Consider the following 15,527-nt stretch of genomic DNA (forward strand, 5'->3'; position numbering starts at 1 on the left):
TAGATTTTTACTGTTAAGTAAATGTTTTTTATTAAGAAAAATTTCTATGTGTTTACAGAATAAAGACAATGATACTCTTAAGGATCTACTGAAAGCAAATGTTGAAAAGCCTGTAAAAATGCTTATCTACAGTAGTAAAACACTGGAGCTGCGAGAGACCTCAGTCACACCAAGTAACATGTGGGGTGGCCAGGGCTTGTTGGGAGTGAGCATTCGTTTCTGCAGCTTTGATGGGGCAAATGAAAACGTTTGGCATGTGTTGGTAGGTATCAACTGTGAACTGTTACTTGCAGTTTAAGAAACATTGTAGAAAGGTGTTTTAATAGTGGTTGTCTCCAATTTGGTGAGATTGTAGGGGTACTATTAGGCTATATTTAGTTTCTGAAAATCAGAATTGATTGCTTTTAAAATATGGATTAGTAAAAAAGAAAAACAACTTGAGGAAGAGAAGCAAATATGATGCCTAAGAACTATTTTTCTTTTCTTTCTTTTTTTTTTTTTTTTTGCGGTACGTGGGCCTCTCACTGCTGTGGCCTCTCCCATTGTGGAGCACAGGCTCCGGACGCGCAGGCTCAGCGGCCATGGCTCACGGGCCCAGCCGCTCCGCGGCATGTGGGATCTTCCCGGACCGAGGCACGAACCCGTGTCCCCTGCATCGGCAGGCGGACTCTCAACCACTGCACCACCAGGGAAGCCCAAGAACTATTTTTCTAATGATTTATCCATTAGAAGAAGGTATTTTAAAGAAAATAGCTACAGGAACTTCCCTGGTCGTCCAGTGGTTAAGACTCTGCATTCCCAATGCAGGGGGCCCGGGTTCGATCCCTGGTCAGGGAGCTACATCCTACGTGCTGCAACTAAAGATCCGCATGCCGCAACGAAAATCCCAAGTGCTGCAACTAAGACCTGGCGCAGCCAAATAAATAAATAAATATTAAAAAATAAAATAAAGCAAATAGCTACAGAAATGTTTTAAATATTTGTTAAATATTGTGGGTTGTTTAATGCTTGGGAGATTAAATATATATATATATATATCCTATAGTTTCTGATCTGACATCTCTAACAAGAAAAATATAGGGGGGTTTAAATTACTATAATTAAGGACTGAACTATACAATTTGGAAGATTATTTTATATGCAATAATTTGATGGGGGGGTTGTTTTTGTGTCATCCTAGGAAGTGGAATCAAATTCTCCTGCAGCACTGGCAGGTCTTAGACCTCACAGTGATTATATCATTGGAGCAGATATGGTCATGAATGAGGTAATTCGTTTGTTTATTAATACTAACAATTATTTAACATTTTCTCATTTATGGTTAAGTTCAGAAGCATATTTGCACACTTTACATTTAAAGTTGAAATTTAGGTCTTTGCTGATCAAGATAGCTTACGCTCCAGGGTGTTAAACAGAAATCTGGGAGGTGTCTTACTAGGTACAGCTGTTAGGAAAAACATACACTCTGTGGCAATTGCACAGATTTTGTGTATGGTATATATTAGAAATCTCTTGTACCTCAAGATAAAGTCGAATCCTCGTCTTGATTATTGATTTCCTTTTCTCTTCTCCTTTCTAAGGTACCAAAATTGGCTTCGCTATATTTGTTGGATCCTTTTCCTTGTCTGTTAGCTAGTGGAAGTATATATTGCTAAATCACAAATGAGAGAAAAAATAAGGTGCCCAGAGAACCAGGTCTTAATAATGGATAGTAAGCAGAATATGTAGAATTTGGGTATAGAAGACTTTTACTAAAATTGCTGACTAGGTCTTACAGAACTGGACATGAGGCCTTGCATTGTGTGGATAGGTAATATATTGAATTAAACCTCATTTGGAGTATTGGTTTTAAGAAATGATTTTTATGTCTAGCAACAGGGCCCAGAATCTGGTTTTTGTGTATGTGGTTTTTTTTGTCCTTGTTGTTTTAGGTGTGTTTTTTGTTTGTTTGTTTTAGATTTTTGTTGTTTTAGATATTAGTCAGGTTCGAGACCTACTATTCTAAAGTTCAGTAACAAAAACATTTTTCTCCTGTAATGCTTTTGCAGTCTGAAGATCTGTTCAGCCTTATTGAAACACATGAAGCAAAACCATTGAAACTTTATGTGTATAATACAGACACTGATAACTGTCGAGAAGTGATTATTACACCAAATTCTGCATGGGGTGGAGAAGGCAGGTAAGGTCATTTTTTAGACTAAGTTATGACTACTTAAATTTACCAGTCAGATATGTTATAAACATTGTTTTTATTTTGAAACAAGTTATTGGTTTATTGTAAGACTTCTCTTGAGAAAAGGAAAGAGCTGACCTAGAATATTGAATCCAATAATTCATATTTTTAAAGCACATATTTAGTGAGCATGGTACACATACCCAGTCATTTTTTTTCTGATCTAAGAACTAACGAACTTTTTTGTTTTGTTATTTTAGTAAAATAGTTTTCAGTTTTATTTTATTTTCCCAAAATTCCCTCCTCAGCAGTGGGACAATACAGTATAACATTCTCTAGCTGCTGGGGAAATTTCTTAGCACTTTGTGGAAACTGTTACCTTTTAGAAATGGACAGGCTGATTTTAACCAAAAGTTAGACAAAATTGCAACAACAATAAAAAGCAATTTAGAAAGAGGATCAAGCCAAGCAGAAAAGCAAACTTTATAAAATCAGTTTTCTGGGACTGTTCATCAAGTCAGTTCCCTAATTTCAAAAGGTCAGACCAAAGCAAAGCATGACTTAACATGGTATCTTTAGGTCTTCTGTTTACTGTTTAAATTGAAATTTTTCATTATTTTGAAAGTTCTAAGAACCTTTTTTAATTTGAGGAATTGTTGAGTGTAAACCAGAATTATATGAAAGCCTAGAGTTTGGAAACTTCTACCAGTGTTTTATAAAAGTTCCAGCACTTGCTGGGAAAAGGATGACTTAGTTGATGCAGATGGAGAAAGCCTGTTTGCTCACAGTACCTTTACCCACACTACCTGAGGTTCTACAGCTAAATGTATATTGCCACCAGAATGCTAACTTGTTGCAATTTGAGAAAATGAGATAGAAAATGTGGCCTTTCTGGGGGCCATACTTGACCAAGTTATCATTGTCCTTTGTCCAGGTTTGTAAACACACAGAAAGATGATATTCTTAAGGTATTCAAGGTTGATTCCATTTCAGAGGACTGCCTCATATAAACTAAATTTGCAAGAAGCTTCTGTCTTCATTAGAGTGGCAAATTTTCAGTTTACAATAGAAAAATACCCCCTCTCCAGTTAGAATAATACTTAGATCCTATTACTACCACAAGATTGCTTGGTGAGCATGAAATCAAAGTCTTAAGGAAGAGATTCTAGATGGTAAAGTTCAGCAGCAAAGAACATTACTAGTTCATTCATTTTTAATTATGCTGACTAAATACTGCTACATTCTTGTTCTTGGAGCTCTTCTTTTCTAGACTTTAGCAGTTATTCCTTTTCTATGGAAGACATTTTTCCTATTGACATGGTTTAGTACCACTGATAAGCCATTGCTTTAGACAGGCCCATACAGACCACTTTCCTGAGTCCGTGCCCATTTGGCATATGTGTGCTTCTGGTTTTCATTCCTTCCTCAGAGGCTGACCACATTGCTTTCATTACAGCACATTTTTCTTAGCTTCATTCTTGGGCTGTCTTTAAATTTATGGAGGTCTCCCTCTTCCCTCAAGTGCCTTCCCTACCACCACTTAGTTCTTTTGATTAATAAGCACCTTGTTTTTCAGTGTAGCTACCTCCGAAAGGCTTGTATTGATCAGTATAAATTATTTAATCTTTCTTTCTTCCTCTAAATCTATCTGAGATCCAGTTCAGTAAAATTTGCAGCTTGATGGTATATAGGGAGGAAAAGTGGGAGAAGAGGGAACAAGTAATTTTTTAATATGAAGCACTGTTATGAAATCAGATTTGGATAAGGAAGAGCCGACGTTGGCCACTGCCTGCTCTCCCCGCTTTTGGTGGTGGTAGTACCCATGGAAATAACAGATGCCCTGGCGGGAGAGAGGCACAGTGATACCTGTGCGTGTCCTACTCAGAACGTGCACGTAGTTGGGAAAGTAAAGGCAATCGTGATGGAAACATAAGTTGGAACCTGATTGTGAAAAGCCTTAAATACCACGGTCAGGAATTTGGATATACTTCAGGCAGTGTTCTATAATATTGTAACAGTGAGGGTTCTTTGGTTCCAGACAGTAGAAACCAGCTGCAGCAGACATGAATTTGTAGCTATGGAGTCACTCATATAATCAAAGACTCAGAATGGGAAAGGACAGGACTCAGACACCTTTAGGGATTTAGAAAGGAAGAACTAATTGGCAATTTCATCACTTTCTACTGAAGGGATAAAGCTATTTTGGTTTTTTCTGTCACTTCCAAGATGTGCAGCCCTGGGCAAGAGAGGTAAATTGGCCTGGCTCTGGTCATGAGCCACTCCTTGTTTTGGGCAGGACAGGCCCCCTGATTGACAGTCCCACCCGTGCTGCACAGAACGGCAGAGGAGTAGTTCTCCAAAGGGAAGAAGGAAAAGGGAATGTTGGGAAGACAACAGACTCTGGAAAGAAGACAACAGACTATGGGAAGATCACTCTGGAAAGTGATTGTATCTTATTAGAAGTATATCTCTGGTGTCATTGGGAGGATGAATTAGAAGGAATCTGGATTAATTTGGATTGATATGTGTCAGGTTCTGAAATAGACCTATAGGTTGTGTAAATGACATCAACATGCAAAAGTGCTTGGAGCTCTTCAGTGGAAAGGCTATATGTCATTCATTGAGCAAATAATTATTTAGTGTCTGCCATGTGCCAGGAACTGTTAAGGCAGTAAACATAACAAGGTCTCTGCCTTCAAGGACCTTACCATTTTATTGGGGGAGACAAAATAAACAAATAAATATGCAATGTGTTGGATGGTGATAAATACTTGAAGAAAAATAAAGGAGGGTATGGTTAGTGTCTGTGGTGGAGAGAAGGGTGCTATTTAATAAAGGGTTGTCAGAGGAGACTTCTGATAAGATGACAGTATTTAAAAGAATGGAGATTTGTTTTTCTGTTTCAAAACCTCAAAAATGCAAGCTGTGATTGATAACAATAACTTTAAGAAAAAAATATCTTCATAGCCTAGGATGTGGCATTGGATATGGTTATTTGCATCGAATACCTACACGCCCATTTGAAGAAGGAAAGAAAATTTCTCTTCCAGGACAGATGACTGGTACACCTATTACTCCTCTTAAAGATGGATTTATGGAGGTAAGATAACTTTACTGCCTGATTATACCATAACTTCCCACCCAGATGAATAGATGTGTGGGGTGGTAGCACTTATTTGAGACTGGGCAGATGATGAGTTAAATATTGACATGTTGGATTTGATGTTCCTATAGGATATCCAAATGGATATTTTCTGGTTCTGGATTTCAGGAAAGAGAGCAAGGCTAGAGATACAGATTTGGGAATCAGCAGAGAGAGGGTAATTTAATCCAATGAACATTGATAAAAATCATCAAGGGACTGGGCCTGGGTGGGTCAGAGGACCGAGGTGAGAATCTTGAACATACCTAGTGTTTAAATGGATGGGCAGAGAAAGGGCATTCAGCAAAGGAAGCTCAGGAGAAGGCCAAAGGGAGAGAACAGAGCTTCAGGAAAGGGGGCATAGGCAGCTGTGTGAGGTACCGCAGAGAAGTCAGGTGAGAGAAGGAGTGAAAAAACATGTCCCGGGCTAGAGCAACTTAAGGCTTGATGGAATGCAGATACCATCTTACAGGAGATAGAGGGTGAGTGGTGAGTGATAAGGTGATGATAGCTGCTGCTTCCTAGTTCAAGAAACTTGACTGGGAAAGCAAAGAGAGCTAGGGGTGTGGGAAGTATTACAGGATCAAAGTGAGGCTTTTTAAGGAATAAGAGGTATTTGTGCAGGCTTATAGGCTTTTAAAATGTTTCCTGTGCAGGCCTTACAGGACAGTTGACTCTTACGTATGACTAAATAAAAACCAAACATTCAAACAGAAAATGCTACAGTTGTAAAGAAAGGGCTGCTGCCACTGTCATTTTATGGAGCATGGTTGGGCCATCCCCAACTCTAGAGGAAGTGAAGGGGAGCTGTGGGGAAGTGTAACCTCTCCTCACCCCCATCCACCATTGGCTCATGACCAGAACCAGTGCTGTTGTATGTTCAGACTCCTGCTACCATATCTGCTGCCCCAATCAGTGCTTTCTGCCCCAGATGAGGCGCTATGGGCAGTCTGAGAAGACCAGAGGGTGAAATGGCAGCTAGGGAGGACCAGAATACAAGTTTTGTTGGAATGTGCCAGAGGGCACTGGAGCTGGCATAAGTTGGAGGATTCAGAGGTGAAATCACACATCCACCCATCTGTAGAGTCCATATAGATTCATTCCCACCCCCACCCCATGCTCCCAGAAGGTAGAGATCTGGCTGCCACATTCATTCATTGATGAGAAAAGGTAAGGAGGACTCATGAGGTTAGACATCTTAAGAAATTTGTAAGGAGTCTATCATGGTATTAAGACTTCAGCTGACTTCTTCCATGAGCAGTGAAAATTAAAAACACAAAACTGGCTGAGAATTCAAAGAAGAAGAAAGCAGTGGTGCTTTAAGGGTTGAGTATAATCTTTTTTGGCTGGCTAGGAAGGAGGAGAGAGAATCTCCTCCTGGTGTCGAAGTGGCTAGAACAGTGTGTATGGTGGGCTAGATGCCGTGTGTTAAAAGACTGGAAGTGACAGGAGTGGGAGATGTTTACAGTGCGTGGTCCTTGGCACGTATGAAAATTAGGAAGGAGTGTCTGAAAGCCAAAGTGCCAGGTGAAAACTTTTGACAGTTAGTACATGATCGAAAAAGGTATCTGTAGGACCAGTGAGAGCCAATATTTATATTTTCTTTTAAGTAAATTTGAGTAATTTTCCTTTTTTCTTTCTTTTTTTTTTGGAAGGTCCAGCTGTCCTCAGTTAATCCCCCGTCTTTGTCATCACCAGGAACTACAGAAATTGAACAGAGTCTGTCTGGACTTTCTATTGGCTCAACTCCACCAGCTGTCAGTAATGTTCTCAGTACAGGTGTGCAGAAAAATAGATTCTGTTTTCAGTCTACTTTGTTTTACACGATACTGTTTTCTGTCCCAAGCTGTAGAATTTTAAAAGTTGATGCCAGTGTACTTTGAAAACTGTAAACGTACTCTGCATTGACAGGCCCTGTCTGAAAGCTGGTACTAAATCATCACAGGCATTTGAACCTCTTCTCAGACAATTTTAGACCTTGGGCTTATCTTGTTGTAGAGTCAGGATTCTACCTTTAATTTCTGTTTAATAGCTCTATTTACTCAACAAATGTTTGCATATCCCCTAAGTAGTAGACACTGGGGATACAAAAGTGAGCAGTTTACCATTCCTTTCCTAGGGACTCAGTCTTGCTCAGGGGACATAACGCCTTTCTCCTCTTTTTCTGTACTCCTTGTTCTACCTAATATACTCCTTTTTTTGTTTGTTTGTTTTGGTTTTTTTCAACAGCTTTCTGGAGATGTAATTCACATAGCATTCAATTTACCCATTTAAAGTATACAATTTAGTGGGTTTTGCAACCATCACCTCAATCAATTTGGAACATTTCATTACCCACCAAAAACACCCTGTGCCCAGTCACTCCCTGTTTTCCCCCAATCCCACAGGCCTGGGCAATTACTCATCTACTTTCTCTTTCTAGCCTAGACATTTCATATAATATGTGTGGTCTTCTGTGACCTTCCTCTCTGGCTTCTTTCTCTTAGAATAGTGTTATCCAGGTTCATTCATGTCATAGCATATATTAATAATTCATCTTTTTTTATGGCTAAATAACGTTCCATTGCATGGATATGCCACATTTTGTTTATCCATTCATCGGTTGAGGGACATTTGGATTGTTTCTACTTTTTCGCTATTATGAATAATGCTGCTATGAACATTTGTGTACAAGTTTTTGCATGGACGTATGTTTTCATTTTTCTTGGTTATATACCCAGAAATTAGAAGTGCTTGGTCACATGATACAGTTCTTAACTTGGTATGTTGATAGAGTTTATTTTTCCCTTTCCTTTATTTATTTATTTATAACATCTTTATTGGAGTATAATTGCTTTACAATGGTGTGTTAGTTTCTGTTTTATAACAACGTGAATCAGCTATACATATACATACATCCCCATATCTCCCCCGTCTTGCTTCTCCCTCCCACCCTCCCTATCCCACCCCTCTAGGTGGTCACAAAGCACCGAGCTGATCTCCCTGCGCTATGCGGCTGCTTCCCACTAGCTATGTTTTACATTTGGTAGTGTATATATGTTCATGCCACTCTCTCACTTTGTTCCAGCTTATCCTTCCCCCTCCCCGTGTCCTCAAGTCCATTCTCTACATCTGCATCTTTATTCCTGTCCTGCCCCCATGTTCTTCAGAACCATTTTTTTTTTTAGGATTCCATCTATATGTGTTAGCATACAGTATTTGTTTTTCTGTTTCTGACTTATTTCACTCTGTATGACAGACTCTAGGTCCATCCACCTCACTACAAATAACTCAATTTCGTTTCTTTTTATGCCTGAGTAATATTCCATTGTATATATGTGCCACATCTTCTTTATCCATTCATCTGTCGATGGACACTTAGGTTGCTTCCATGTCCTGGCTATTGTAAATAGTGCTGCAATGAACATTGTGGTACATGACTCTTTCTGAATTATCCTTTCCTTTTTTTAAATCTCCTGTTTTCTGGTTTTCTTTCTTTATACCAAGAGTATATTATATACTCAACTAATGTTGGGTAAGTGGATGAAATACTGTGACATGGTTTAGTTTTATTTCATTAATAGCCTTTTATTCTTGAGCTCTTTTTTTAATATTTATATTCCAAATTTGATCATATTCCACTTTGTTCTCAAATGGATTTAAAACAGCCCATCAAGATGCAGTTAAGGTCAACAGTATGATCCCTGGAGTTTGTCCCCTAGGTTCAAATCTCAGATCTTTTCAGAGTCTTTGTTTTATTTCCCAAAGATACGTATGAAATTTAAATTTTTTATTTTTTACAATTAAAAACTTGAAACATATTCAAAAGTAGATGACTATTAATAAAGATTCATTTGCGAAACAAGTAGAACAACCAGCCCCCACCACCCAGCGTCACCACTTATCAGTACAATAACGTACCTCCCTACCCCCTGCTCTTTGCTGGGTTTTTTTCCCAGCTTTATTGAGGTATAATTTGCATACCATAAAATTAACTCACTGCAAGTATAGAATTCAATGATTTTTAGTAAGTTTATGGAGTTGTACAATCATCACCACAGTCCAGTTTTAGAATATTTCCTAGATGACATTAAATATTAATGTCATCAGTATCAAGTCATGGATACATTTGGAAGATATTTTAAAGTTTATTTCATTCAAGCAGTGTTTGAGTTCTTTTTATGATATTAAGATTTTTTTCTTACATCCCATCAGATGTAAGAAATGTTTTTTTACTTTATTCCTGAATAGACTTCCCAAGACAGCAATCCAATCTGTGTCTGATAACTCTCACCTGGCTTTACAGTGAGTGTTCCAGTGCAAAGTGTTCTGGCTTTAGGAGATAGCTGACATCTCTCTTCAAGTTCCAGTTTCTTTTGAGAGGCATTTTAAACCTTCCCTAATTACATTACAGTTATACTTACATTGTCATATAAGCACATGCACTGAGATCCCTGGTCTTATTACACTGTAGAGAAATGGTTTCTTGAATATTAAAAGACAGAGATGTAAATAAAGCAGAAATTGCTCAAAGGAGACTGAAAGAAATCAGCATTTTCACTTTGAGTAAATAAATTTAAAAACACTCAAATGTTCTAGCATTATAACGTGAGAAACCACTTTTTGTTAGGCATTTATTTTTCTGTCTTTGCTTTAATTATATTGCTGCAAAGTAGCCCAAACAGTAGCTATAGAAACATTAAAGTATGTGGTTTAAAAAAAACCTCTGTGGATTTGAAAATTTTGGGTTAAGAAATTTTCAGAAAATGAATATATCATTTTGAAATGACATTAATCGATGTGACCCTTTCACACTTCTTGTCTCCCTTTCTTTTTCTGCCCCTTATCAGAATGTAAATTTCCAGAAGGTAGTGATTCCTATTTTCTTTATGCTGTAAATTTCCTCAGTGCCTAGAACAATGTCTGACATATAGTAGGTGACCCCCCACCCAAACTTTAAAGACTGAACACACCAACCAACCGTCCAACCCCTTTGAGAATCTGATAAAACAAAGAACCCTCTCCTATTTTTGCATGGCTCCAATTTCTGCAAAAAAGTAAACACATGACTAAATAAATTTTAAAGGTATCTGAAAATGGTTGCTTCATACTTTCAGGCACAATTCATTCTTGCTACCATATTTAAGCAGATCTCTGTAAGACAAAATCTAGAATCCATGTGCAGTATTACTATTGTTTGGACATCAGCGAAACCTCCCACATGAGTAGGTGGTAAACATTAATAGATAATCTTTATTAGGTGGTATCGTAAGAGTTACTTGAATGTAAAGAACATGACCTCTTCAAGCTAACAGCCGTCAAAGTGGGAATGTACTAGACTTCAAAGGAGTCTCACAGAACCTAAGGTCAAAAGGAAATGAAGATTCAGGAAGCCAGGTCATTCTCCCCATCTCTGGAGGTCCACATGCTCTTCTGTCTCTTTCAGGCCATCTACATCATTCTCTTTTACAGACCAGAATTCACTGTTTCATGGGGCACATAGCCCCCCAGCAGCCGCAGGTGTACGTGGCCTTTTAGGTCAGGAGCCCAATAGAGACTGATTAGGATCCTTGTGTCCCATTTCCAAATTTCCAAAACAGTTTTCTAATCCAGCCCCGCTTAGGTCAGGAGTAAAACTCTTACCCGGTTTTACTTAGCTGCGGAGGGCTTGCAGAGCCCCCCGCCCTTTTGGCTCACGGTCTGCTAACAGCCATAGCGAAGGGCCAAGGGCAGAGCAGGTGGATGAGCTGTGGCTGTGATGCAGCTAGAGACCAACTGACTAAAGTCACACTGAGTGAAGACCTGACCGTGGCGGGAGGGAAGGGATGGAAGGCTGTCCGAGATAGTCCGCTCATTCCTTATCAACTGAAATGGTTAAAAGGCTGTGCTTTTATTTTAGGTGTACCAACAGTACCATTACTGCCACCACAAGTAAACCAGTCCCTCACCTCTGTGCCGCCAATGAACCCAGCTACTACATTACCAGGTAAGTAGCAGGAGACCTATATGTAATAACAATAGCTTTACTGATATTGTGCACCTTAGAAAACAATGAAAAAAATTTCTACCTATGCGGTGACTATTTATGTCTTTTACTCTCATTCTGTCTCTGCTGTAACTTTGTGATAAGTGAGACCAAGTGGCAATTAACTGCTGTCACCAGCTAGTCAGCTGCCGAGCCTTGGGCTCCTTAACCCCAGCCAACCATCCTCCCTGCCCCCAGTGCAGCCGGAGGCAGGAATAAGGAGTATATAGACTGTCCGTCCTTCAGCACAGGGCTTTCTGGTTGTTGTTTAGTGAATGAGACATTGTGTCCTGGAGGAAAGCACTCCTTACTCGAGTCTTCAGTGGCTCTAACGTTAGGTTAGATTGTTGTTTATTCACTTACTGTTCCCAGTGAAGACCAAGTCCCTTCATCCAGCAGATAACGATCAGATATTATTTCAGTGATCAAATATACTTGCATTGGGAGAGCCTTTAATTGTATGGCTAAAGATGTCATTACACAGGCATATTAAGCCATTAACCAAATGTGTGCACACACAGAACGATAAAGCAAGTGTGGTAAAATGTTAACATTTGAGAAATTTGAGTGAAAGATATACATGGGGATTCTTCATATAAATTAGCATCTGTAAGTCTGAAATTAAAAAGGAAAAAGAAAAAAAACAAAGCCTGAGAAACTGTGAATCTCAACCATCAAAGAAAATCAGTTCCATATTTGCTGAGATAAATCAGCCCCTTCTCCAAGACACAGGCCAGCATCATTCTTGCTTTCGGGTTCAGCAGTGTGTGTGTTTTAACCCTTGCCCACTTAGCCCTCTAACCACTTAGGTATAGAAGGATGCTTCACTTGGGAGAGATTTTGTTATTGTTACTGTTGTTATGATACGAAACTGCCACACGGTAAGTGGACTTCTGGTATTCTCACTTTGAAGTGGGTAGTATTTTTTTCAATATGCAAGGATTGGATGATTTATCTTTTGTTCTCTGCCTTCTTTTCAGGTCTGATGCCTTTACCAGCAGGACTACCAAACCTCCCTGCCCTCCCCAATCTCAACCTCCCTGCCCCTCACGTCGTGCCAGGTGTCAGCTTACCAGAACTCATGAACCCGGGTATGTTGCCCATCTTGCCTTCCTAGGACTCTGTCTAATAAAAAGCTTTATCCAGGAAAGGCAGTCCTCTATTTCAGTCTTTTCCTAGCAAGGACAGATCAGTTTAACAAATTTCAGCTGCTTCAAATAAAAATCAATCTTTTTAATTTAAAAAGCTTGAAAAAGAAGAGGAGGAGGAGTGTCTTCGTGATGCTCCTCTGCCTGGCTGCCTCTCCTCCCCCTTTCTCCTCTCCTGCACCTGACAGCTCAAGCACCACAAAGGCCAGCTGTAGAAATAAAGAGCAGTGGCGTGGCCTTGCTGGGCTGAGTTGGGTGGGAGATGTGCACAGTTCACTCAGTGGGGGCAGATGAACTCCCTGTGATTCTCCTCACGTTTTGGGCAGCTGCCACCCGGGGAGTAGTGATACCTGTTCTGCGTGGCTGAGGCTAGCTGGGCTTGCTACTTGATAAATATTCTTCGTTATTAACACATTTTTTATAACAAGAACTGTGAGAGATTTTAGCTACAAATAGTTAAGTTCACAGATATTCATAGTGTTTACACTCATATTCTATGCACTGATGAAAATGAAGCAGCAGAATGTCCCCACAAGTCTGCTCTTCTGGTTAATGATTGCCCAGATTATCTTTAGCTTTGAGATGGCCACAAGTCGGGTCTGACTTTTAATTGCTAATCTCAGGAATTTGGCCCATCAGTGATGTCAACGAGTGATCTTATTACACCGTGGCATTGTCACATTTCTAACGGCCCCAACGTTACCCATCCTCATTAACCCATTTGCTTTTCAGCGCAATGGGTTAAAAAACAAATGAAGTCAGTAAGTTCACACGAATGTTTACTGTCTCCGCGCTCCCTTTGTCTTTTCTTCTGTGCCCTGTATTCTTGGCTTCTGGCTCTGCCCTTTCCCCAGACTGACAGACTCTAAGAGTATTAAGGGTTTCACCAGGCCCCAGGTTGCCCCAAACCTGTTTTACAACCTGCTTTTCCTTTGTTTCTTAAAGAAGTAATACTCTTCCCCTTCATCTGCATTTTAAAATCATTACAATAAACCCGCCACGTGTACTATAAATAGTTGTACTATAAATAGTTATAAAGGCTGAGGACTTCTGGTGAGGCTAATGCCAGGGGCTACACAGCAGGCCCTTCCCTTGCGAAACCTTCACAGGAGGCCTGGCCCCTGTGTCTCCTCTTCCTCTTGTCTGTCCAGAGGGCAGCTTAAATCCACCTGCAGCTTGCCCGGGAGAGTGGAGTCCTCCTGCTGGGCACTCCATGTAGCTGCGTCGCAGGCTGGGTGGGCTCCTGTCCATCCTGGCTGGGAGAATCATTTCCTCCCTGAGCTCTGGGCTGAGTCACATGAGGGAACCTTTCCTCCTGGCCAGCTGGTCCTGCAGTGAATATTTAACTCTGTCCTGGCCTCCAACTGAGGATAATCAGAAGTTGTGATTTGTATTGTCTCTCCTCAGCTTCAGTTTCCTTAACGAGATGCAAATTCATAGTGTGATGCTGACTGCTGCTCTTCTGGTGCTGGGAGGATGTGTGATCTATGCCGTTTTTGTCCTAGGTTTGCCACCTCTTCCTTCCCTGCCTCCCCAAAACTTACCTGGCCTTGCACCTCTCCCCATGCCATCCGAGTTCCTCCCGTCATTCCCTTTGGTTCCAGAGGTCTCTTCCGCGGCAGGCTCCACAGAGCTGCTGTCCTCTCTCCCACCCACCGGCAGCCCACCCTCCGACCCTGTCCCGACCGCTGCAAGGGCAGATGCCGCGTCCACACTCACCGTGGGTGTGACGCCCCCCACTCCCAAGGCTCCGGCCACTGTTGAGGACACAGTCGGCGAATCCATCCCAGCCAGCAAGAAGCCTGTCTCTGCGGTTACGGATGCAAATGCCTCTGAGTCACCTTAGCTTTGGACCAGCCTTCGGAATTGGTGTGGAGCGCTTATTTCACCACAGGATTGTGTCTGGAAATGCAAACTATAGTTAATTTCATACTAGTTTGTACCGTATCTGTAAGCATCCTGTAAATAATTCTAAGGGGAAAACTAAGCAAGAGGACGTGGGTTTGTATCCTGCCAAGTGGGGGTGGGGCTCATGGTCCGGGGAGGGGAATGTCAGGAAGTGCTTGTATTTTAAAACAACCAAAAAGAATTGTAAGGGTGGCTTGCTGCCGGGTTTCCACCGCCATTCTTGAGGGCGTACGTCCTTGGGAAAGGTGGCGACAGGGTGTCCCTAGGCTCCCTGTCCTCCTGCTGCCCCTTCTGTAAGAAAATGAAATACTTCGCGCCTAATACCCACACGCGGCATTTCTTGTATTTTGTAAATCATTTGCGAGAATGCAGACCACCTCAGTAAACCATGAAAGGAAAAGATACTTTACTTTTTGGTCTCTGTGAGTCACATCTCCATTAAGGTTTACACGAAAATTCCAATGAAAGATGTTGTTAAAGTTACACTGTGTGCATTATTAATTGAACATCTTTTTATTCAGCCTATGCACAGATCCTTGTTTTGAGCTCTCAAAAGTACTCAGACAACATTTTGTAACTGCTGCCGTTGTTATACGTCCGCCAAAAAATGGCATTTAAAAAGAAATAAAGATGTTCCACAATTTTAAACCAGAAGGTGGCACTTTGTAGCTACTTATAATATTATAGCTATACTGGGAAGCATAGATACAGCAATAAATTACAGTAGTTTTGCTTTTCTTCTTGTGGTACATTTAAATTACAACTCCTGATTGCCATGGTGCATTCATTCCTCTCCAGTGCATCACACTGCATTCATGTAATTCTTCATGTCTGACATTTGCTGTCTCCTGGATTTTCTAAGAGATGGTAAGTTATGTGGAATTGATTTATTGAATGAAATTAAATGCATATTGTATCTCTGTTTTTTAAATAAGATGAAAGATTGATCGGTTATTGACCTGGCACTAGCATGAATGTTGCCAGGGGAGCAGCGCGTGGAACTGGTCTGTGATCACTAGCTGGGAGCTAGAGTTATCAGCGCCCACCCGGTGCCAGCCAGTTTTTAGGATAGGTCCATTTCTGGAGCCAGGTTTATACTTAAAGCTAAACGATAAAAGAAGGCTCCACCTCTCATCATAGCTCCTTCTGTTT

The 15,527-nt window shown here is 40.6% G+C and overlaps 1 protein-coding gene across 1 annotated transcript in view; it reads left to right on the top strand.

Moving 5' to 3' along the window:
• Positions 1-15,113, top strand: part of GORASP2 (golgi reassembly stacking protein 2) — a 29,891-nt gene extending 14,778 nt beyond the window's left edge. Inside the window, exons 3-10 of the mRNA XM_082631100.1 lie at positions 59-262; positions 1,181-1,267; positions 2,049-2,179; positions 5,141-5,273; positions 6,971-7,094; positions 11,194-11,280; positions 12,300-12,410; positions 13,973-15,113. Coding sequence (XP_082487226.1) covers positions 59-262; positions 1,181-1,267; positions 2,049-2,179; positions 5,141-5,273; positions 6,971-7,094; positions 11,194-11,280; positions 12,300-12,410; positions 13,973-14,313 — 1,218 coding nt within the window. The 3' untranslated portion in view covers positions 14,314-15,113. The remainder of the gene's footprint in view (positions 1-58; positions 263-1,180; positions 1,268-2,048; positions 2,180-5,140; positions 5,274-6,970; positions 7,095-11,193; positions 11,281-12,299; positions 12,411-13,972) is intronic.
• Positions 15,114-15,527: the final 414 nt, after the last annotated feature.

The sequence above is a fragment of the Mesoplodon mirus genome (assembly GCF_964341445.2).
Source record: "Mesoplodon mirus genome assembly, chromosome: 8".
Lineage (NCBI taxonomy): Eukaryota > Metazoa > Chordata > Mammalia > Artiodactyla > Ziphiidae > Mesoplodon > Mesoplodon mirus.